The sequence below is a fragment of the Neolamprologus multifasciatus genome, chromosome 14 (assembly GCF_963576455.1).
Source record: "Neolamprologus multifasciatus chromosome 14, fNeoMul1.2, whole genome shotgun sequence".
NCBI classification, from domain to species: domain Eukaryota; kingdom Metazoa; phylum Chordata; class Actinopteri; order Cichliformes; family Cichlidae; genus Neolamprologus; species Neolamprologus multifasciatus.
The window spans coordinates 29743754-29768945 of NC_140452.1; the positions used below are offsets into that span (position 1 = coordinate 29743754).

Consider the following 25192-nt stretch of genomic DNA (forward strand, 5'->3'; position numbering starts at 1 on the left):
AAACCCACAACTTTGGGTAAGAATCACACAAATCATATCTGATAATGGAAACAAATGCTCATAAATAGAACGAATGAGAATCCAAATGACATGTGAACAATTGCTACAGGTTTTAAATCTGCCATTAGTTCTATTATCACAGTTTTGGGATTGAAGTTACAGTGTGTAATAAAGAAGACATGGAAATTACTTTAGTCTTTCAACAGATTAAATCAAAGAATAATTTTATTGACTTAAAAGTGATCATTGATGTGTACCTGTCTATCTTAGCAGCAAAGAAAAATCATGTATTAAAACATTTTATACATTTTCTAAACTAACTGAATACAAGAACATACCAAGACATTCCTGTGACAATGTGATGCACATTTAATGCTTCATTCAGTGGTTTTAGGGAGGTACGTGTAAGCTACACACATTCACCCAGGAGAGAATCTAAATTAAAACATGCACTTAAAACATGCTGTAATAAAGAAACTGTAGATTTATAGCATGCAATCTGTGCATGCGTGTTGCACAGTTAACATCTTATATGACCGCAACATATTTTAATAGGTTGTGTCATATGCAGTGTTGGGTAAGTTACTTTAAAATAGTAACTTAGTTACATTACTAGTTACTTCTATCAAAAGTAACTCAGTTACTTCAAGTTACTCGTTACTTTCAAAGTAACTAGTTACTAGGGAAAGTAACTTTGGTTTTACTCAGAATTCTCTTGTTAATGTGTTGCTTCCATAACTTTGCCAGTCTTCTAGCTTGCTTACTTGCCACAAGTGCACTGTGCCACCTACCAATAGAAAGGAAAATATAATGTGCATATTTCCACGAGAGAAATCCCACGCCTGGACCGTCATTGACTGCTGCCATGATTCTACCCTACATCACAGCATCATGTGCGCCTTTTACATCCAACACAAAAAACTGCAGTCGTGGTGCTTTGATTGTACTCAGAACTCGGAAATTCTGCCTTCTGAATAGGAAGATGTAGGTAACACCAGACTGCAGATGAGCTGCATACAGGGCTGGACTGGGACAAAAAAATCGGCCCGGGCATTTTGACCAGAGACCGGCCATTATAGGAAAAATCATAAAGCCTTTGAATGAAAACAAACGCTGTTGTGACAGTGATGTACACTGTTCTGATGGTATATATGCATCAATCGTTTGTTGTAAGATTCAGATAATTATTTTTTAAAAGTGAGACATTTTAAATGAGAATAAGAAAGAAAAGTATTTCTTTGTGCCCACCTCTCCCTGTTAAAGTTTTGCCTGGCGCCCCTGGCAAAACTTTGCTAGCTCTGCTCCTGCACAGTTACCAGCTGTCAGCTACTTAGAAAAGGATCCTGGGGTTATCTGTCTCTCAGAAACAGTTCATAACTTCAACTCATTTATGTCACCTAAAAGGTAAACCTGTTTCTCCATCACCTGTTCAGCTCTGATGATTTAGTATGTTTCATGTTTCCCTCTCACCAGATAAACAAACCGACATCATGACCAGCAGCTTTTTTGCAGCTGTGGCTCCAGCAAACATCAGCTGATACTAGAAATTAATATTAAATAAATTCTAACAACAGCTGATCAAGCTTAAACATGCTGCTGTTGTTTAACGCGACATCGGCTGGTTTCCTCTTTGTGGGGCGATAAACAAACAAGAGAGCCGATCAGCTGATCATTGATCAGTTTTCATGATTGAAGTAGAAACAGGAGAGGGAGGGAGGAGAATGAGAGAAGAAGAGGCAGCTGTGCAGCAAAGACACAGAATAACTCCAGCTTTGTGCCTTTTTCAATGTAGCCGAATTACGGGACAAACTGTTCCTTTTCACCTCAATAAGAAATGCGTAATATTTTCTCTGAATACCAGACGGGACGGTTGGCAACTCTAATAACTTATGAACAAAATAAAGTTTAACATCGTTAACATCATAGCACCCAGCTGTATAGAAACTCCGTCATGCTAGCTAGTACGCAGTACGGAAAAAGTCAGAATAACGAAAATAAACTCCACCTAAACTTGGTTTATATCTGACCCAGATAGACTGCAGGTCATAACTTCTTACCTGAAGTTCAGTTCACACTTGGACCGGCGGCCGCCTCGGGTCTCTTTTCCTTCTCTTCCACCTGCTGCCTCCAACACTTGCTAATGTTACAGAATCTGTGGAAGCTCCGCGATAGCCACCACACGAAGTAACGAGTAACGACCCTATCTAAATCCCAGTAACGACTAACGCGTTCCTGATTTTGGCATAATAACTAGTTACCGTGCTCGTTACCACAATAATAACGTAGTTACTGTAACGCGTTACTTAATTACGCGTTAGTCCCAACACTGGTCATATGTCTCATAATTTGCTATTTTAAACATGTGTCTAAGGTCATGGGCCACAGAATAGTGTTGTTTATATAAAAACATGTTGTACCCAGTGTCCTCTGCAGGTCTGAGACTGAAGTGCAGCTTCTTCTTAGAGCGATGACCTGCCAGACTGTACTTCAGCGACACACAACCCTCTGCTGCCTCTGAGCTCTGACACAGAATTACAGTGTTAGAAGTCACGATAATTACTGTCATCAAATACCTAAACAACAACATGAGAGGCTGATGCTCCTACCTGTCCAGTGAGCTGGGCATAAATCAGTGACCTCTGACCCTGGAAGAGTGTTATGATTGGTGGAGAGAGGACAGTGATAGAAACACCCTTTGGTAAATCCCATGTGACTGAGATGTCGACCACAACTGGCTGCAGAGCAAATCGCAGCGACTGCATCACCTGAAAAATAATTAAAAACTCTCCAAATATACGTAAACAGCTGGAACAGACATTTTACTCACTGCAGGTCTGGTCTCAAAAATGTATCTGCTGCTGCTGTAATGATTAACTTGACTTATAATTGTGTTTAATGTCGTACTTTTGGTTGCATCCTGTCAGTCCCTGTGATGAATTGAGCGTGACCTCCTCCTTCCTTGGCCATCCGATTGATGAGAGCAGAGCTGGCCCCTTCCCCAATCCCAAAAGAGAAACACCTGCAATACAACAGTTTTTGCTGATTACACAGAGGACATGTTGGATATTCTGGGAATTGTGTAGCTATAGTTGTATTTTTGTGGTTTCACCTGTGAGAATCTGAATTCTTCTTCACCAGATCAATCACTTCTTTGGTGTTTCCCACCTCTCCATCAGTAAAGACAAACAGCTAAAAACGAGTGTTGGCACATGAGGACATAACATCAATCCCAGAAACACACATCTTGTTCTGAGAGCTGAGTTAGGTTTCAGAAACACAAATATTTTTTATATCATGCGCAAAGAACAATATACAGTTACTGTGAACTCCAAACAAAATCTATTGTCTGAAAAAGGATTACACTCACAAGGCTTACAAAAAAGTCACATAAAAATAAATTGGTTGTGCAATGGACGCATAGTTACTGAGCTCCAATCCAGTTGAACTAAATTACAGTCCCCAGACTCGAAAGTAAAAGTACCAGAGTATTTAAAAAGGGATGAAAAAGGGGAAACCCAGAATAGGACAGAAAATTATTAACCAGGTGATGAATGAGTGGGCAAAGACAGAAGAAAGAATGGAACCACACAACAAAGAAGATGGCGGCTGCTGGCTACCTAGCCATGGGAAAGCGCTAGCTGAGGCTGAAGGAGACTGCGTCATCCTCTGTGAGATCGCAGAAGTGTCCAAGGAGTCTGGCAGTTTTAAAGATAAAGTTCAAGAATCACTCTCATAAGTCACAGAAGACATTGGCAGAAAACTGACAGATGAGTTGGCAAAGTTCAATCAGAAAATAAACCAAAAGCTACTCGAATGTGTGGCTACACAGCAGTCACAGGGTAAGGCCATTGCCAAGGCAGAGGGACGTATAGCTGAGATGGAGCAGAGTGGCTTGGTGACAAATGAGGCCTTACTCAGTTTATTGGAAAGACAAGATGAGCTTGGAGAAAAGGTTATTGACTTGGAGAGCAGATCCAGGAGGAACAACATCCATATTTATGGGGTACCCGAGGACTCAGAGGGCGAGTCAGTAATTACTTTTTTACAAAATCTGCTCAAGAAAGAACTGCCATTACCTGAAGGTATGTCCCTTGAGCACATAGAGCCTCAACATGTAAGCCCAAGCCAGATGCGACACCGAGATCTATAATCATTAATTTCCTTCAGTTTGATGTAAAAGAGACGGTCTTTAGACTTACCTGGAAGGAAAAATTGCTGATGGGAAGCAAACTGTTTTTGTTTTTTTTTATCACAACTATGCTTATGAAGTCATGGAGAAACACAAAATGTACAGGTACACGGGAATAAAACAGGCACTAAAAGAGAGGAGCATTCGATTTCAAATGCCCTTCTCCCGGATTCGCATCCACTGGAGCTACAAGGACGCAGAGGACGCGGTGAGAGAGTTGAGAGCACAGGTGATCCCGGAGATATTTTTTTTTTCCCCCTTTCTCACTGTCCCTCTCCCCTTCTGTTTTTCTTTTCCTTCCTCTTTCTTTCTCCCTTTCCTATCCCTCACTCATGTCTGTCCCGTCTGTAACAACTGAAAATAAAATAAAATAAAATAAATAATAAAAACAAAGGTCGATCAAATGGACCAATACGGCAATGCCATGATGATCCATTTGGCAAAATAAATCCATTGGGTATCCTTGTTGGTCTTCAGACAACAATTCTGACGGCTAAAGAACCAAATGGGACAGCAAAAAAAAAAAAAGAAAAAAAAAAGAGAGAGTTGAGAGCACGGGGCATTGTGAATAATACTATTGACACTAAGACAAGATTAGAAATTGCAAAGATAAGAAATCAAACTGGCGAGATATGCACTCAAAATGTCCAAACGTAACTAATGTTGACCAAACAAGGATATTATGAGGGGGGAACTAAATATATGAAATAATTGGCATATAGACTAAGGAAGCAACAAGCAGATAGAACAGTGTACAGGATAAGAGACCCAGAAACCAAAATGAAAATGCAAGATATAAAGGAAATTAAGCACTGCTTTAAGAAATATTACGAACAACTACATTCCCAACACCCCACGAATAATGATGGAAAAACAGAGAGCTTGTTTGACATGCTACACCTCCCAAAACTCATGGAACAAGAAAATAAATCGTTAGTGGAGCAAATTACAAAGGAAGAACTTCACTTGGTGATTGTTAAATCAAGGCAAAAAAGGCTCCAGGTACAGATGGCTTTACTGCAGAGTGGTATAAGAAACTGAGGGACAATCTGACACTGGTGCTACCCTGCATTTCATTGGGTCTTTACAAAGGGAGGAGTTCCCCTCTCATGGAAACAAGCTATAATTTCTATTATACCTAAACATTGTAAAGACAAATTAGAGTGCCCCAATTAATGTAGATTATAAATTGTTTGCATCAATCATAGCACAGAGACTTGAAAGGATCATGCTAACAATAGTAAATTTGGATAAAACTGGTTTTGTTAGGTAGCGCCAAAACCACAATAGTGTTACAAGAACTTTGCAAATTATTAGACACATCAATTTAAATAAAATGCCAGCCATATTACTGAGTCTAGATGCTGTAATCGCTTTTGACTCAGTGAGATGAGAATTTCTATTCAGAGTAATGCTTAAATTTGGGTTTAGTGGATCGACTATTGCAATAATGAAGGCTTTATATATAACAGACCAACCGCAAAATTGAAGATCAATGGTGAACTTTCAGATCCTTCAGGTTAACAAGACAAGGATCCACACGGAGTCCACTTTTATTCACTATTTTTATAGAGCCATTGACTCAATGGACTATGCAGAATGACACAATAAAAGGAATAATAAAGCTGGAAGTGAGCAGAAATTGGCATTGTTTGCAAATGAGTTTTGGCTTACTTATCAAACCCTACCAAATCATTTACGGAGTTTATGTACAACATGTATGTGCAAAAACACAAGCTGTCAATAGTCATTAGAGCCCCCCCACCCAACAAAAAAAAAAAAAAAAATCCGCTCCCAAAGATGTTACACTTATTCCAGTCTGTTCTTATAGAAAGCCCGGAGCAATGCTTTGGAGAGTGGGATAAAATCTTTTCCAGATGTATATGAGCGGGTAAAAAGCTGAGATTTTAGGTTAAATCACTTCAGCTTCCCAAAGATAAAGGAGGACTAGGCCTTCCTTGCTTACATGACTATTATAGGGCAACCCAAATAAAGCCACTGGTGGGCTGGTGTAAGCCTGGGTATTGTATCAAGATGGAAGGAAATCGAGTATTCCTTGGGAGGTACCTTTCCTGTTAGGGCACTGATAGGAGACCCCTCAATGTTAAGTTGTTTGGGAGACCTAGGTAACCCTTGGATAATAAGCTCGGTGAAGACATGGAATGGATTACTTAAAAAGTGTCAATTAAAACAGGGGGCTGGACTCTTTAGATGGGTCGCATACAGCTCAGAGTTTTTGCCTATAAGATTGACTCAACATTTAAAACATAGGGTAATAAAAGTCTCCCCACATACAGTACCTCATTAAAAGAGGGGAAATAGTTTGCAGGACCAGGATCAAGATTTTTTTTTTAGATATTTGCAACTGAGGGATTTTCTGAATAAGTAAATTAAAACATCCCCAGTTACTGATGGGGGATGAAAAAAAATATTTGTATATTCGAGAATGCATAGAAGGATGGACCCTATCAAAAACGTATCTCAAAATTATATCGATCACTGACCAATCAAAAGGATCATGATACACAATATGTAAAAACAAAAGGGGAAACAGAGGGGCAATCTAACCTCATCAAGAGAGGAATGGGATAGAATTTGTAAACTCCCCCTCATGGAGGGAATTCAGCTGGAAGAATGTAACTCATTACTTTTGTACCCTGGCGCAAAAATCCAAATATTCTCAACAGACAACCACCTGGAGGCTGTGTGGGCATGCAGTAGCAAATCACTTCCATATCTTTTGGGATTGTCCTGATGTGGCACCATTTTGGTAGGAAATACATAAGGTCTTGGAAACTGTCTTTAAAAAGAAAATACAATTTAATTTCGCTGTACTGTACTTAGGAAACTAAGAGAGTCTTAACTTGTGCAAAAGGGATAAATATCTGCCCAATGTGCTGTTGGTGGCTTCTAGAAAAGCCAAGCCTCCTACTATAAATGAGTGGATTGATTTGATATATATTATATTATTATATTATACTTTAAAATAACTTTTAGAATGAAGTCACAGGCGGACTTGTTTGAGGAATACTGTTCGAAATGGTTAACCTATACACAAAATGAAAGGCGTGATGTTCATTGTTTTTCCTGACTGTTTTTGTTCTGTTATTAAATTGTACTCTTGTATTCCTTGTATAAAAAAGAAAACCAATAAAACACAAATGAAAAAAATAAATACATTTTAAAGTTATGGCATTGAAACTGCTTAGTAAGCTATGTACAACACATTTCTCTGTGATTTGAGAATTACCTATGATCTTAAACTCTGTGAAATTTCTTCTTTTTGCCTTTTACACAAGAATGTCCGTATGTGTGTGTGTTACCTGTCTAGGCTGTTTAGGAATGCAGGGCTGGCTGTAAATATGTTTGAGGGGCTCCAGGATCTCTGTTCCTCCAAGATCAGCCTCCATCTGCTCAACTTTCGTCAGAGCGATCTTCACATTCTCCTGCTTGTACTTCACACTTGTGCTGCAAAAACATATACACATTTATTTTAAATTATTTTTTTGTATTTATTTTGTTTGCTATTGACCAATGTGTGTCTTTAATAAAGTGAAAATAAACTATGTCTCGGACAGCTGGATTTTGTTGGGCTATGATACGAGGGAGAGACTTACGGGAAGATGTGTTCATAACTGGACCCAAAACTGTAAATGTTGAAATAGCAGCCCATTGGTAAGCTCTTCAACAGGAGCAGTAGAGTATCCTTGAGGGAAGAGAGAAAGGATGGTGAGGCCACTGTGTGAGAGGAACACTAAGAAAGACTTTATGACTGTAACACCGCATCATAAATACCCTGGCACTGCTGATGCGAGTATAATTCATACTTCCAGATCGATCCATTAAGAACACAAACTCTCCACATGAAGCCTTTGAAGACATCACAGACTGGGGGAACTCAGGGTACAGACTCACCATCACCACTGGATCACCCATCAGAGAGTCTGAAAAGTAAAAGACAGAAAGAATGTAAAACAACACAGTATTTATTCAAACATATTTAACTCCTGAGTTGATGAGTAAAGATAATTAACTTTTTATTTCCAAACCAACAACTTCTCTCATTTATTATCACCTGGCTCAGCAGAGGCCTGTCCTGCATCCACCACAGCAGTGGGCTGGTGGGCGTCTTTGTAATAAATCAGCAGTTCAACATCTCTGTCAAACTTGTGTCCTGCAGCCAGCTTGACCTGCACACCACAAACACATTCATATTTATTCCTCAGTAAGAAGTAACAACCACACACAGCAGACACATCAGCACTCTACCTACCGTGGCCTGGGTTTGATCAGTGTTGAGGTACTGCAGAGGGTCCAGGGAGCAGTTGGACTCTACTTTAGAGACTGGACGAGGAGAGGACACTCGGGCAGAAAAAGACAGACTGTAGGGCACCAGAGAGGCTGGAACAGAAGTCACCTGGACACCTGCACCTTCACTACCTGTACATGACATGAGATTGAATAAAAACCCTTTGATCCAGTTGTAACTTGAAATGATATCAAAAGAAATTCCGATAGTAAAATGACATTTAATAAAAACTAAGGAGAAATCAAATAATTGAACATTTTTAAAGGCCAGAATCAATGCAAAATGAAACCCATCCCACAATATTTTTTCTGAGCTTGTAAACAAAGGTGATAACTAAAATAAAGTTATTTTGCAGTAAATTTTCCACTGAATAATTTAGTGTTATATTGCACTCATTTCAATGTAACTTTTATATCACAACTTCTGAAAAAAAAATTCTGTTTTATTCTAGAATTTTTATGTTTTTACAGACAGAAAGAGAGTGGAAATTTCCCCACCACCTTATGCAGAAATGAAACTTTTTTCTGTTAAAGTGTCATCTGCTTTCCTACCCTGAGGCTGGTATCGAGGGTTGAGCACAGCAGGCAGACAGAACCTCAGACCATCATCAGCCTGCACAGCCAGCTCAGTGACGTACTCCAACCTGATGGAGGCGCTCTCTCCTGGAGGCAGACTGCCCACACGCAGAGAGAATATATCTGGACTCTGATCACTCTCCTCCAATAGGAAGGCCTGCTGACCGGAGCTCAGAGCATCATCATACTCCTCACGAGCCTGAAGCACAGGTGACACATGTCAGTGACATTCACTGTGATCGAAGTGTGTGAATGGGTGGGTGACTGGATGTGTAAAGTGCTTTGGGGCCCTTAGGGACTAGTAAAGCGCTATACAAATACAGGCCATGTACTGTGTTTATTTTGAATCTCACTTATAATCAGGTTATATTTACTGTCCAGCTCACCTTCTGTTTCTCCTTCAGCTCAGCTACAATCTGTGTCTGTCCAATCTGAGCGCTGAAATGACAGACAGCAGCATCTCCAGGCATAGGGAAGACAAAAACGGCCTCTAATGGTTTGTCCTCCTTGTTTCGTAGTTCAGAGTGGAGACCACTGTAGCCACATGGTCCCTCACCTCCAGCTCCACCTCAATGCTCTTCAGAGGAACTGACAGACAAACAAAATTATCCAAGCTAATAAATGTTGCTAATTCAAGTCAAAATCTGCTCTTCCTCGTGTTCATTCATGTTTCCATGCATCTGTAAGGAACAATTTTGATGTATATGAGCATAAATGTTTTGATGTTTATCTGACTCTTACCTGCTTCCTTCTGGGAATTTAGCAGACCACAGGATCTATTCATTGTATTCTATACAAAAGACAACCACCACAGAGATTTAATTTAAATAACTGTTAAAAATAAATCATTAATAAGTTTCTGCGATTTTGGTACCAGAAGTCAAATATGATTAAGGTGGATAAATCTAATCTGGCCTTTCCCCAAATGTCCTTACATATAATTTGGATTAATGATGCACTTAGAGTTTAATAGTAAAAGCGAAAACAACAACAACAACACATGGATCATGGGAAAGCACATTTATGGGCTGAATGGTTTTACAAGGTGAAAATTATTCTAATCAATTTTTAACCTACATCACAATTCTCAAGCAAGTAATGTACAACACAAAACAGGAAATTATGAGAGAGCATTTTTCATAAAACACTCACAGAATGCTTTACAGAATATAAAACAATAGATCAGAATCAGAAATAAAAAAGAAAAAAAAATAAAACAAACAGAAATGGCAAAAGGTTTGAACAAACTGAATAAAATAGCAGGTAAGAAAGTTTGAGATCAATATCTAAATGGTACAGTGCCTTAGAGGATGGGAGTAAAGCATTCTTGTCTCTTTCAGTGTTGTTGAGACCCAGAATTATAGTCTCAAATGAACTGAGATGACAGAATGATGTCTTTTTCAAGGTCTGACCACATAAAGCTCTGTTTTCTTTTCTTGTTATTGTTTTAATATAACCAGCAGGTTGCATTACAAAGCCCAGAAAGTGACATTTCTACATATGTTTGTATGTATGTGTTTCACGGTTGCACTGTGTGCAGGGTTCCTGCACTCATCTTGCAACCACAGACTGTGAAAGAACAAAGTTACTCTTCCAGCTCAAAGTGTTTGAAAGAAATTGGGTCGTGGCTTTCTTGTGTACCTCCTGTGGTTGGAAAGAAGCATCGACATTTGTTTCTCATGAACACTTTAAAATGTATGAAATCTTACTAACCGCACTTTGTTCTTTGCAGCCAAAGCTGTTCTTGTTACTAATTTGGCATCACTGTGTTGAACTGGGTCACACTATGCACTTTAACACAACAATCTAACAAATTAAAAGTTTAATTCCTTATTTTAGAATAATCTAATATCAGAGCATGTCACCTTTCACTAACATATTTCCTTAGCCCTGGACTGAGATAAATAATTCTGTTAGGCTTGTTCAGGATCTGGAAATTCAGACGCACACATGCAGATATGTACACATAACAACTGAGAGCACCTTGAATATAATTAAGGCTGTTTTTCAAGAGCTACATCACCTTGAAGCTCGTAAACGTACATTTAAAGAAAAGCCTACCTTTGAAAAGGGATCTATGTGTCTGGTAAGTACTTTACTCCTGCACTATGTGAAGCAAGCGGTTGTGTGCCAACAATATCCCCACACAAGTTCTTATACCCAGTTGAGATTGCTTGAGAGTTGAGTGGGTGGGGCTTAGCAATAGTACCAACTTAGTAGGTTAAGAAGTGATACATAGACTAGTGAGCTAGTATTATTTTTGGGGAAGGATGATTGAATCATTGCAGGGGTGAACAGAATGCTGCAGGAGGGTCAGATGAGTGGAGACTAATAGATTATTGAGTTTCTTGTTTCTGATGTGTGAGGGAGGTTTTTATCATGACACACATCTGGGTACATGAGGGAAACAAAAACTCATCATCTAATAGAATATTGTTGTTGTGTGAGGTGTGACTGGTGGATGAAAGTTTCGGGGATTTACTTGACTGATGCATTTTCTTTTGGTACCACTTTTAACCTACAAATTAGTTTTGTTTTGATCTATCATTCTAAGAGAGTACGCTTAGACAAGTCCTAAAACTAGGCCTTCATATTTTTCAATTTTTAACAGTGCACTGAGATTTTTTGTTTGGTAATTTTCTCTTTTTCAAGCAGGCCTGCAAGATCAGGATTGAAAGCGCTACACAACATGTTGAACAATCGCAAGTGAGCTTCTCCAAAATTAAAATGGGCTCGGGAGAAAGCCACTTATTTGGGACAATCAGAAAACAAGTCCCTGTCAAAAAGGATTCAGCGAGGTAATCCAGTCTAAACTCTTTTTTTTCTTTTTTGAAATGACGTCATTGCTGGCAGTAGAAACTTATTGCATCACGAGAGGTTCTACTGTCAGCAAATAAAAATGGGGACTGACTGGACTGACAGGACTGACAAAAGCTTAACTGACTTGACACCAGTATGCAAGATTGCACCTCCACCCAGACAGTGACAAAAGGGTGGATGTATGTATGTTTCTTTTTACAGGAGCAGAAAGGTGACAGCAACAGGTTGCATGAGCTTTTGGGCCATGCCGACTTAACCTTTTAATTGCCACTTTCTGTGTCTTTGTGAATTTACCAGCAGTGTGTTATTCATGACCTTGTATTGTTTACAGTTCAAATGTCACTGTGAGGAAGTGTGCATAAAGATGCGCTGCACTAACATCTACATCACTTTTTTCACAGCAGAGAATTAATCATGGGATCTAATCACATGATTTACAGCAGGACACACCACTGGCTAATGTTTTTTTCCTTACGACAGGGCCTGGAGTGAAACTACTCCAGGGGAGAATCCCTGGAATTTTTAAGAGACAGATATGCACAATAAAGTTGTGCACATCTAACTGTGTTAAGTTAACATAGGGCAAAAGAGGGTTTTCCAGGGAAGTTTTTATTTTTAAATTGCAGGAACCATGACATGAGGGATATGGAAGGATTGACTGAGGTGCAGATGTTGTCAGGGCTCTGTGTGCGGGCAGGCGGAGAGGAGGATCCAAACGCAGGAATCAGACACTAACTTGAAACTCAAAAACCTCAGCTTTATTGCTGGTACGAAAACAAAACATGAAGTGAACACTGAATATGGAAAACAGAACCACACAGGCATAATCTGATGGCACGACGCGACACTGGGTTGAGGACAACACAGGGCTAATATACACAGGGTGGTAATCAGGGAATGGGTAACAGGAGGGAGACACAGCTGGGAGAGATCAGGGCTAACGAGACAGGGGGAGCTAAGCTGCACACACTAACATAAGACAAAGACTTTCACAATAAAACAGGAAACAAGAAACCACTAAACAAAGATGCAGACCCGACACAGAGACAGACTAGACACTGAACAGAAACTGCAATACACATGAGAACCCAAAACCTAAGAACTGATCCCTCACCAAGAATAACAGAAACACATCTATAATGATAATAATAATAAACAAAGCACCAGAACATCAGAAAACAATCCATAATGCAAAAATAAACCAAAATATAAGAAACTCAAAATGCTGGGTCAACACTGATCCAGAACCGTAACAGATGTAGACCATGACTGAGAGAGAACGCTTCAAGAGGACCATTGAGAAGCAGGAACCATCTCCAGGACAGCAGACAAACGACAGTGGGCTACACCACTGGGCTTCCAAAGGAATGTCATGAGGAAATTTTGAACAGCAAAATCTTAAATAAAATGAAAGAGATTTCGACGTTGACGTTGAGGAAGACAACTAAGGTGTACGACGTGCTCTGCCGTAAATCTACAGCCGCGTTGGAACAGAAATCGAGGGATGGAGAGAGCGTGCCAATCTCCAAAGGTGACAGCGCAGAGGGAGATCAGCGTTGGAATTATAACTCTGTAAATGGCACAGACACCAGAAGCCATGACTGTGACTGAGAATGACCACCTAATGCTGTTTCACTTTGCCATGCAAAGTACTTTGACACTCTGGAGAAGGCCTTTCCTCTGTGTCATTGTTGTTTCCATTTGCATGTGAGAGCTTAGATTGTGGGGAAGATTAAAGATGAACAAAGGGTGGTGGGAGAACAGTGAAGTGAGGATACACAGTGTGAAACTCCTTTAAGTGTACAATAATGTTGATGTGATATACAGAATGTCAGGAAAGAAATTCTGGTATTAATGTGATTCTTGATTTAAGAATCAAAGGGTGGGATTGTATAGGAATTTCTTTTACTTATGTATTAATCACATTATTTTATTGTATAATGCCTTGGTGCCACTGGATTTTAACATGTCTGACACCCATACAGTAAGACAAATGGTGGGGGTGTAGTAAGGAATTTGGGGGGAGCAGACACTGGGACCCCCCACACGAAGAGTCTTTTGTCTCTTCGAGGACTCTGGGAGGTAGCAAGGGAATGTGAACCTTAAGGTGTGAAACAGCTGTGTACTGCCTTTTGTTCCTGGAGAAGGTATTTAACCGAGAGTCATGTTAGGCTCAGTGAGAACTCTGCTGACCGTCTGTCCCGCGGACATGCAGGGGCTCCATCAAGCTTGGTTGTCGGTTGTCTTTGTGTTTGGATTAAAGAATGTTAGCTACCGCTCACCGCTTGTCTGCAGGCTTTATTTAAGGTTCACACTCCCTTGCTACCTCCCAGAGTCCTCAAAGAGACAAAAGATTCTTCCTGTGGAGTGGTCTGCTTCCCCCAACTTCCTTACTAGACCCCCACCATTTGTCTTGCTGTATGAGTGTGAGACATGTTAAAATCCAGTGGCAGCAAGGCATTATACAATAAAATAATGTGAATGATACATAAATAAAAGAAATTCCTATACACGGTAAAGTGTGGGCCACCATTCTGGCTCTGATCTGGCTTCATGGTTTCAAGATGGATGCAAAGGACGAGTGGGAGCTTCTGGCTATTGTTATGGCCCGTCTAGGCGCGGCCAGACCACAACATAAATGGTGATCCATCCCCGTCCAACCCCAAGCAGCACTTCACACAATTAATACTTTGTGACAGTGATTTATTTACAATGAGTGAATTTAAACAAAGGAAAGGAGCGAATTATAACTTCGGGGTGAACCCAAGGCCAAAACAACAAACAAAAGGTAGCCTATCTCAGGAGTAAATACAACTTCCCTAGTCAAAAGAACTAAACCAAACGACAATTACTTTCCTCCCTACCTAACAAAAACAGGAGAAAACTAATCAAACAAAAAGGCAGCCCACCCCTACATGCTCCTACATTAAAGCAACATAGTGAAACACACGGTCTCCCGGTTGGGTTGGGCTGAGGACGAATGACCTGGCAGTCTCTGGTGGTGTCTTCTTATGCGCTGCCTCCCGGTCGTTAGCCAATCGGCATGATCCATCCACCCTGGATGCACAATCATGGAGGAGCACCTGCACACTCAAATTTACATATTATAATTACGACAACAGTCGTAACACTATGAAGGCTGCCTCGTGGCTCCGTGCTCACAATGGTACTAGCAATGATTGTAACAGATAAAATGCTTTAAAAAATGTTTTCATGCTACAATCAGCCCCTCTCCCCACACACACATTAATATCTCCTTTAATATCTGTTTTGTGTTTTTAGCACCGTGTGTGTCAGAGTGTGTGGATGCTGGAAATGTCCTGCTGGGTTGCAGCGTGAAGAAGGAAGCTCTGGGACTCTGAGGGTTTTCTTAAAGTAGCTTCATCTTCAGAGTGAACAGAAGCAGGTCTGCTTACTCCACACTGCCTTTGATACAGAGCTGTTTTATATCATTGAACCCTTTTACATGTTTATTTGTTATGAAATGAAAATTGCTATATATTTTTGTTCTTAATTGGTGCTTGAAATTTGTACCATATTTTGGTTATGTGCACAATTATCTGAATACTCCTAACGCAGTAGAAGATTGGACCACTGCTGTGGCAGTTCATTCACAAAGTGTTTTAATTCCTTTTCTCTGCCACTAGATGGCGATTATGTTCATACTTTTACTGATTTCACACAGAAACACCAAAACCAATCTAAGAAGAGTCTTTTCCCTTCCTGTTATAGATCTGAAAATGGCTTCAGTTCAGGACATTTTCAAGATGGTCCTCAGTAAATTGGAGTGAATAGAGCTAAACATTTAAAATAACTATTTACAGTGTTTACACCATCTTCTAAACAAAGTAGTCTATCTTAGCTTCTATTTTTTAGAAAGTAATATTTTTATGGCGAAATTGTAATGAAACCATACAGAACATCATTCTGTTTCTCTCGCAGGAGTTACAATTTTATCCATAAAACACTTTCATTCTGCTAACTGACACTGATTGATCCTTGAACGTGTTAAGACAGCACATAGTCTTCATTCATGTTTGCTTACTTATGATAGTTGTTTGAGTAGAATGTGAATTTCCAAAAACTGACTGTTTTGTAATGACTTTCCAAATAATACTTAGCATAAAAAGTTAGGAAATGTATGTTTGGTCTGTTTCTTTGTTGTAACAATGTTTCTTGGCATTGTTACAACAAAGAAACAATATATAAGAACAATATATTTGAGGTTTGAGCAGCAAAGTTGAGTACCATGCTCCTGAATAACTTCCCAAGTCTTCTCTGCCAATGCCAAATAGCTTTCCTCCTTATCTAAGGAAGGTTTTATGTGTTTCTTATTCTCTTTAAAAGTTCTGCTGAGGGCCTCCTATACTCGAAGTCCAAGAGCCAACTCTGTTCTTTGGCTCGACTTTCTTCCATTATCTTTTCACTTTTGTGAGAAATAAAACACAATTTAAGAACAGATTGTCATAAAAAGAAATGACATCAATAACTACACCAAGGACATTCAAAACAAATTTTAAACTTGGCTTAAAGACCATAAGTCTGATCTGAAAATGTCAACCAACTTCAACATTTAGATTGTGACACTAACTTGTCTCTCTTCCACAGTGTGTTTCTTTTGTCCTGCTCCCCTCTCCCTTAACCAGTTGTGGCAAATGGCTGCCCCTTCCTGAGCCTTGATCTCCCAGAGGTTTCTTCCTGTTAAAAGGGAGTTTTTATTTCCCACTGTTGCCAGGTACTTGCTCAAAGAGGATCATTCAATTGTTGGGTTTTTTTCTGTATTACTTAGTGTATTTATTTTACAATATAAAGCACCTTGAGGTGACTGTTGTGTTGATTTGGCGCTATATAATTAAAACTGAATTCTCTGAAGAAATGTTACATGCATGTTTTGTTGCCTTTTTTAAAGTGATGGGGGAAGAATTGTAATGGGCTAATAAAAAGGGACAGACGTGCTCTGTGTAAAGATCAATCCTTTGACCATCATTCACTGCATCATTAATTGCTTTAACTTATAGTCCATAATGCTGTAAAAACAAAAAAAGAAAAAGCTGAGTCATTTTCACATTTTTATTGAGGTTTGAATTCAGAAAGTCTGTTGCTGATCTCAGTAAATGTAACAGGATGTCTCCGTCCCTGCCTGAAAATTTACAGATGTGGGTAAAACAGGGTGATGTGTTATTGTCAGGTTTGAGTGAATAACAGGACCCAAATGCAGGACTTCCTGAGAAGCCACAGGCAGTTTATTTACTTCACTTAGACTTTATTTCAGTTTGGCCAGCAGTCACGTATAGGTTCAAACAAAATGGCACGAGGCTGCAAAAATATTTATCATCTAGTAATCTTTATTAATGAAAGTAAATGAGTGTACCCACCAAAACACACCAAAGAACCCAACCCCTGTAACAGCAACTGGCTTCTTTTTATTCTCTACCATTCAGGTGAGCATCTGGAATAGCCCAAGTCTGGAGGAAGCAAAAAAATGAGAAACAAAACATCCACATATGCAAACATCAAACCACAATATAACACATGGAAGACATTTATATTTTCTACAAAGTCCTATGAATTATTCAATATGTGTATACTAGAAAATGCACAGATACATAAATAACAATCTTCTTGTGTGTGTGAGTGAGACACAGAGAGTGTCGCGTGTAAGAGTGTATGTCACCCTCAAATTTCACAAACAAAACACAAGGAGCACACGTCCAAAACACATTAACGATTCAAAACAAAACTAGACTGGATCTTAACATGTCCATGAAAAGTTCAGGGGGTCGACCTGGAGGTCGACAGAACAAGAGCCAAAACAGTTCAGGAGGCCGGCCACACAGAAGGCAGTTGCGGCAACAAAGCAGGTCTGGAGGCCGGCTGCGAAGCCAGCGGCAGTGACAGAGCAGGTCCGGAGGCCGGCTGCGAGGCAAGCGGCGGCGATGACCTTGTTCAGGAGGCCGACCTCGATGCCCATGATGCCCAACTAGAGGCCTGGAAAGCGGCCGGCAAAGACGAGGTGGTACAAGCCGAGCTGGATCTGATGACGGTGTAGCAACCGCGGGACCAGGCAAGGCAAGACCAGGCGAGGCGGGAACAGGCACTGCAGGGAACAGTGTGGAATTTACAGGTGGTGATGCTGCAGACGATGGTGTGGAAGTTACAGGTGGTGGAGCCGCCTGCTCCACCACCTGGCTGAACAGGCTCCCCAGAATGTCAGCAGACATGAGGATGTGCTGGCTGGGTCTTCCAGGACCCCCAGCTGATGAGACTTGATGCTGGCTGGGTTCTCCTGATCCCCCAGCTGACAAAGCTTGATGCTGGCCAGGCTCTCCAGAACCCCCAGCTGAAAAAACTTGATGCTGGCTGGGTTCTCCAGAACCCCCAGCTGACAAAGCTTGATGCTGGCTGGGTTCTCCTGAGCCCCCAGCTAAAACAGAAAACACTAGACAGGCCTCCTGGACCCTCCAGCAGAGACAGGCAACTGAACGGGCCCCTCAGACCCTTCAGCAGAGGCGGACGGCTGAAACAGTTCTCCAGAACTGCCAGCGGAGACTGACAGTGACGTGGGAGCCGCGACGTGCTGGATTGGCTCACTCGAGCTTCCAGCAGGGCGTGATTCAGGACCAGAAGGAATTGAGACCCCTGGCTGAGGGTGTAGACGAGTGGCTGACTGGATGGGTGAAAGCACTGGAGCCTGAACTGATGACAAAGCTAATGATTGCGCTACCAACTGAGCTACTGACTGAGCTACTGACTGAACTATGGACTGTAACAAAGGTTGTAGTAAGTGTGGTTGTGGTAGTGACGGAGCTACGGGTAGCGGGGCTGAAGACTGAGCTACAGGTAGCGGGGCTGATTGTGGCGGAAGTGAAGACTGAGCTAAGGACTGCAATAAAGGTTGTAGTGATGGTGGTTTTGATGGTGACTGAGCTAATCCTCCTGAGCCTCCTGAACACGAGAAAAACTGCTGGACGGGCTCACCTGAGCCTCCAGCAGACACAGGAATGGGTGCCGGCACCAGCTGAACACCAGTCCCTCCCACCCGAGGAACTGAAACGGGTGGAGGGGAACGCTGGGCCCGAGCGGCCCTGGGAGCAGGAACAGGAGGAGAGAGAAGCTCAGGAACAGTCTCAAAATGCACAATATTGCCAACTGGGTCTGGGCATATAGTCTTTGGAAAGTGGGCAACCTCAGAAACATCCAACTGGGACACAGAACAGTCCCTAGAAGGAGCCACAATCTTAATAGATTGTAGCAAGGGGACACTAGAGTCTTTAAGTGTCCCTTAAAGGGAACAGACAGCCTCTTCCTTCAGAGAGCCTAAGTTACAGCCTGCAATCTCCGTCCCTATCAACTGCCTGTGCCCCTGCTGAAAAGTACATGGCTGAAAGGCTGGCTTAGAAACATTAACCACCTCCCTTTCAGCTGACTTGGAAACAGAACTTGCAGCCTCCAGAAATTTCACAGCAGTCTGAATATTTCTTCCCTCAGATTTAAGGAGAGTAGTCTTGGTCATTTTAACACTGGGTTCAGATTGTACAGAATAAAAACAGGTTCTTAAATCCTCAGAGCAGGAGTTCACAGGGGTTGGATTTATTGTTTGTTACGTTCATGAGTTCAGGAGGAGCATGAGAAAAACTTTCTTGTCTTTGTTGCTCACCACTGCTGATTGTCCAGACAGGGCTCTAGACTAACTTTTTGCCATGGGCCACCGAGGCACACCGGCACAAAAGTTAGGCGCACTCAGATTTTTCAACCGCATTGCTTAACACTGCAGTTTTACATGTGCACTTTTTTGGGGGGGAATTGCAGTCCATACAGATCTTGTGCTTAAAGTGCTTTGTCAATATTGTAGAAAATGTTAAACTTAATCATCATCTCGGCCTCCTCTGATGACCTGTTTGCTGTTGCATGCTGCTGAAAGGCAGTGGGGAGAGGGGACACTTGGGCAGTGCATTTATTGCAGCATATAATGTGTTTTTTGGATACACTGTGCTTTTTCAGCATTCAAAGATTGATGGCACCGTGTCAGAGCACTGGCTATGAATTTCAGACGGATCAGGCTTTAACTTAACAAAAAAGTTATCAATAGTTCTTTTCATCTTTTCTTATTACCTACAGCTACATCCACTTCTCTCGGGCCTAGGCTGCTCACTAGGGCTGGGTATCATCACTGATTTCTATAATCCATTCGATTCCAGTTCTCAAAGTCCTGATTCGATTCAATTTAGCCTCAGACAGTTAGAAATATTATAATTCTGATCATTTATCAGTACGGATACATGTCAGACTTCATCAGAATTGTGAACATCACAGCAGATGCCTTTGTGTCAAAGTAACTGAGAATAAAACACAGAAAAACATGAAGGAGATTTTTCTGGCCTGGCTTTTTATAGCAGATAACCTTAAAAATATTCTGCAATATTCTGCAATTTTGCATAATTTTAAAAAGTTTAAATTTCTTCAGTATTGAACAACAGAAAAAAATTGGCTTTCTTGTCCGAGGTCATTTAAGTGAAAAAAAGAAAAGAAAAAGACAGTGGCCGACAGCGCTGTAAACAACTGTAGACTGGTGGGTAATAAGCGAATGAATAATGCAGAAAACAGAGATTTGAGACGGGAAACTGTTCCTGAAGTACAGAGAGAGAGAGAGAGAGAGCTGTGCATGAACTGTGATTTTTATCGTGGTGGAAGCAAAACAGCAAAACTCAGAGGCAATTCATGACGACATTGATCAAATGTGAAGCGCAGTTTGCTGCTTCTTTTGCTGCTGGCTCGGTGAATTTGGTTGGAGAGAGACAAAACCTGCAGCTCAGAATCTAGCGCAAAAAGACGTAAACACTGCGCGGACCCGACGCATCAGAATCGCTGAGCTCCGACAGTGTGTCCGTCTACGGGCCGTCGGGTGAGACAGCCGAGAAAGACAAAGCTGATTCTGATGCGTCAGGTCCGCTCTGTGTTTACGTCTTTGTGTGGAATCCGTGTACCTGCTCTCATTTGCTGTTTGGTGGCTGTTGAAATAGTTTTGTGAGCTTTAATCTGAGAATCTTGCATTTCTGGCAAAACACAGTTATATTTAAAAGTCAATTCAGGATTTATCTGCTGAGACCGGTTGGGGTGAGAGAAGGAAGACAGGATAAAGACATGCTGTGGGAGACAGAGATTAATAACAGATATGATTCAATGCAGAGAGGTCTATTAACACATAGTGAGTGAGAAAGGTGACTGAAAAGGAAAAACTCAATGCATCATGGGAATCCCCGGCAGCCTACGTCTATTGCAGCATAACTAAGGGAGGATTCAGGGTCATCTGGTCCAGCCCTAACTATATGCTTTAGCAAAAAGGAAAGTTTTAAGCCTAATCTTGAAAGTAGAGATAGTGTCTGCCTCCCGAATCCAAACTGGAAGCTGGTTCCACAGAAGAGGGGCCTGAAAACTGAAGGCTCTGCCTCCCATTCTACTTTTAAATACTCTAGGAACAATAAGTAAGCCTGCAGAGCGAGAGCGAAGTGCTCTAATAGGGTGATATGGCACTACAAGGTCATTAAGATAAGATGGGGCCTGATTATTTAAGACCTTGTATGTGAGGAGCAGGATTTTGAATTGAATTCTGGATTTAACAGGAAGCCAATGAAGGGAAGCCAAAACAGGAGAAAAATGCTCTCTCTTTCTAGTCCCTGTCAGTACTCTTGCTGCAGCATTTTGGATTAGCTGAAGGCTTTTCAGCTAGTTTTTTGGACATCCTGATAATAATGAATTGCAGTAGTCCAGCCTGGAAGTAATAAATGCATGAACTAGTTTTTCAGCGTCACTCTGAGACAGGATATTTCTAACTTTAGAGATGTTGCGCAAATGCCGCTTTGCCGTTGCCACAGTCGCCCTGCAAATGAGACACATGCATGAATCTTTCACAGTGGTAAAAAAGAACTCTTCCTCCCATTCACTATGAAAATGATATATTTTCTTTCATTTTTCCGCCATGTTTTCCTCATCTCTTCACCTTTGCTGGTCTTCACGGCAACTGTTTCCGTGGAGACCAGCTAGCGTTGATCTAATATTTAATAATAAACATTTTTTATATATATATATTATCTCTAACAAATTGACCCCAATGCAATTGTAATTTTAAAAAAATAGCAAGAAAAAATAAAAATAGATGCAGCTAACTGGTAAGTTGTTATGGTGAGCTATTTTTAGAACAGGCCCGCGGGCGACTCATGTGGCCCTTGCGGGCGACCTGGTGCCCACGGGCACCGTGTTGGTGACCCCTGACCTACAGCATGTTCTAATCGCTCTAATAGGATATTATGGTCAACAGTATCGAACCACCAACGTTCTGCCCCCACTGCTTTCCAACATAAAATGACCCCCTTTCATATGGATTTTTATTCTTTTAAAGAAACTGAAAATAAATACATATATTAATGAAACATGTCCCATAACACGTGTTTTACACAGAATAATATTAATGTGGCCATTCCCACTCTGGGATCCCACAGTAACACCAGCATAGAAGAAATGGCTTTGATTTTGCCACCCTATTTGATTTCCATGCCACCCTCTTTCTGTAGACAGGATGTGTGAAACAGGAGTGTATGAACACACACACACACAGTGTTGAAAGTGCTATGTTGGGTGTATCGGGGAGTGTGAGTGTACAGAATGAGTATGACTGTATGAAAACTAGAGTGCTGTTAAAATATTTTGACTATGGTGCACTTTTTTTCCTGCAACATTTTCTCCCTCTGCTGTTCACTGAAGCTGAGAACAACTCTAAAGGTAATTCGCTGTGGTGCTCCTTCAAACCAACAAATCAAACCAACAGAACAAACTCTTATAACCTTCCCTGACCTCATATAGACAGATATTTATCAAGAAAGAAAATTTAAAGCAAGCCAATAGGTACCTATCTTATCTGTTGAAATGTGCAAAATATTACAGTTTCTTTTGTTATTTAAAAAAAAACTCCATCAGTTACACATATTGATGTTATCTATTCTCCCAGAGTCGGGGGGTAATTTATGAAGGTAGTTCAAAAAGACCCCCTTTCACAAGTGTAACAACTGTGATTGGGCCCAGGACATTATTTTTGGGCCATTTCCACCTGGAGCAAATACAGCTTCTCACAGTCTTTATCACCTCAACTGTATTGGTAAAATAATGCATACCAATAATCAATACTGTCAGTAGCATCTTTCCAGCTTTTGATCAGCACCATGGACAGCAACCACAGTCAGAGGTCAGGGGAATGGACACATTTACTCACACCATCGTCTTCAACTAGGATGCCACGAGCCCTAAACAGATTTCATCTTGGTAACATAACAGAAAGACAATTGTAATGTTGATAAGCATGAAAGAGAAGAGAGAAGCCCATTAGACGCAGGTCCTCACAGATAGAATGAAAGGGAGTGATTATATCAAACAAGAGAATTCCTCACTCACACACACACGCACACACTAGGAGTGAAGATTTCAACATACAAGTGGTAACAAAGTTTCGCTCCTTTACAAAAAAAACAACAACAACTACTCACTCTTTTGTTCAGCAAAACATTGACAATCTTCCTCTTTTGAGCATCTTTTCTTTCTCCTTTGACTCACTAAACAAAATTTAAAATGCAGCTGCGCTAACTAGCTCCTAGCTGATAAACAAATTGCTTCATAGATGATACCAGCAGTCAAATATGTCAAGTACACTGTCAAGAGGACACATCCTCCAAAGTAAAGAAGTATTTGTACTTTGTTAATTCCCACCTCTGGTAACATGCTTCTCTCAATCACAACACTTACATTATCTAAAATTAAATAAATAAACAGATTATAATAAGAAGAAGAATATTCAAACCTCATTTTTTTCTAGGTTTTAATGATAAGATACTAATAATATACCCATCGTGGGAAAAAAAAGACTGATCGGAACACTCCCTCTGCCTTTTTTCTAAACTGAGGACCTGATGTCTTTGACCTTTTCTTGTCCATCTTCCATCAGTAATTTTGCACTCCAGTATCAACACTGAACCCCACAACATAGACTAACAGACCTACACCTTGTATAGTTTTTTTCTTTCACATAACCCAGGAAAATAATTAATACATAATGGGCTTGGATTGACAATGTTATGAATGAAATGTTCACTATTTGGAAGCAGCCCGCCCCCTCCCCTTTCCACAGGTTGTGTGTGAGACTTCAGCACAGAAGCAGCAGCAAGCATGGCACTGAGGGCTCTCGCGCTCACTTTTCGAGTATACGTGTGTGATAGAATTTAGAAAACACATCGGTGCAAATTACAAGTCTATATCATGATGTCTTCAGTTTTTGTGTTTGTTGTAGGTTGTCAACATTAACAGGCTAACGCTGTCATCACGATTAAATTTTTTTAACGCAATCAACCCATCTGGAGCGCAGAATGGACAAATTTTGGACAAACTGCCCAAAATCCGTTGCCAGAGACATTTCAGGGATTTTGAGTCATTGTGTGCCAGTTGACAGCCCCAGTTTGTTGGGTTGTTTTTATTTTGTTTTATTTTGGGAGCTGGTTATTAGATGCTCCAGTCAGCCAGAGAATCCCTAGCCGCCCCGCCCCCCTCCTCCCTGTGTGGCAAGCAGCAGGCGCGAGTGTGCGAGCAACTTTTTTTTGCGGATGCCATGATGCCGCCCACTCTGGACAACCGCCCATGTTGCGCATACCTAAAACCGCCTCTGTAGTGATGGGATTTCCGGCTCTTTTTAGTGAACCGGCTCTTTCGGCTCCCAACCGGCTCTTCAGATCGTTTTGTTGCTTTAATTAATTTATTATTAACAACAATATAAAATTATACACAAAATGAATTACTAATGTAAAAAAAACAATGTGGTTTTATTTGTATACGTTTATATGTAAATATATATGGTGGCCCCTAGAGACAAAGCAAGTAAAAACTCCAAAAAGCATGTACAAACTCCAAAACTCCATTTACGTGGTAACAAAAGCTCAACACTGCCCCTAACATCCTGTTGTGTTTTGGAGTTTGTACGTGCTTCGGAGCTTTTACGTGTTTTGGAGTTTTTACGTGCTTTGGGGTTTGTAGGTGCTTCAGGGTTTGTACGTGCTTCAGTGTTTGTATGAGTTTTGGAGTTCGTACGTGTTTTGGATTTTGTGCGTGCTTTGTCTGTAGGGGCCACCGTAAATATACTTTTATTTATTTATTCCACATAAAATGTAATAAATAAATCATATAATACAAAAACCAACTATTTACATTTCAACTTTTAACTATTTAAATTTTCAGCTGTTTCCTTTTAAACAAATTTAAAATGAA

The 25192-nt window shown here is 40.7% G+C and overlaps 1 protein-coding gene and 1 pseudogene across 2 annotated transcripts in view; one reads left to right on the forward strand and one right to left on the reverse strand.

The window, feature by feature from the left end:
• LOC146504308 (von Willebrand factor A domain-containing protein 5A-like) overlaps positions 1–11208 on the reverse strand; it is an 87835-nt pseudogene extending 76627 nt beyond the window's left edge. The window contains exons 1-13 of the transcript XR_014868615.1: positions 11135–11208; positions 9815–9863; positions 9460–9661; positions 9050–9272; positions 8463–8629; positions 8265–8379; positions 8105–8133; positions 7807–7895; positions 7513–7657; positions 3110–3189; positions 2905–3019; positions 2607–2765; positions 2418–2521 (exon numbers count right to left, since the gene is read on the reverse strand). The product of XR_014868615.1 is annotated as a von Willebrand factor A domain-containing protein 5A-like (transcript). The remainder of the gene's footprint in view (positions 1–2417; positions 2522–2606; positions 2766–2904; positions 3020–3109; positions 3190–7512; positions 7658–7806; positions 7896–8104; positions 8134–8264; positions 8380–8462; positions 8630–9049; positions 9273–9459; positions 9662–9814; positions 9864–11134) is intronic.
• A 1950-nt stretch (positions 11209–13158) lies between these two features.
• On the forward strand, positions 13159–16187 carry LOC146504311 (von Willebrand factor A domain-containing protein 5A-like). Its single transcript, XM_085184392.1, has 4 exons — positions 13159–13231; positions 14393–14488; positions 15024–15059; positions 15176–16187. The coding sequence occupies exons 1-4, from the start codon at positions 13159–13161 to the stop codon at positions 15253–15255; spliced, it is 285 nt and encodes a 94-aa protein (XP_085040518.1). The 3' UTR covers positions 15256–16187.
• The last annotated feature ends 9005 nt before the right edge of the window (positions 16188–25192 follow it).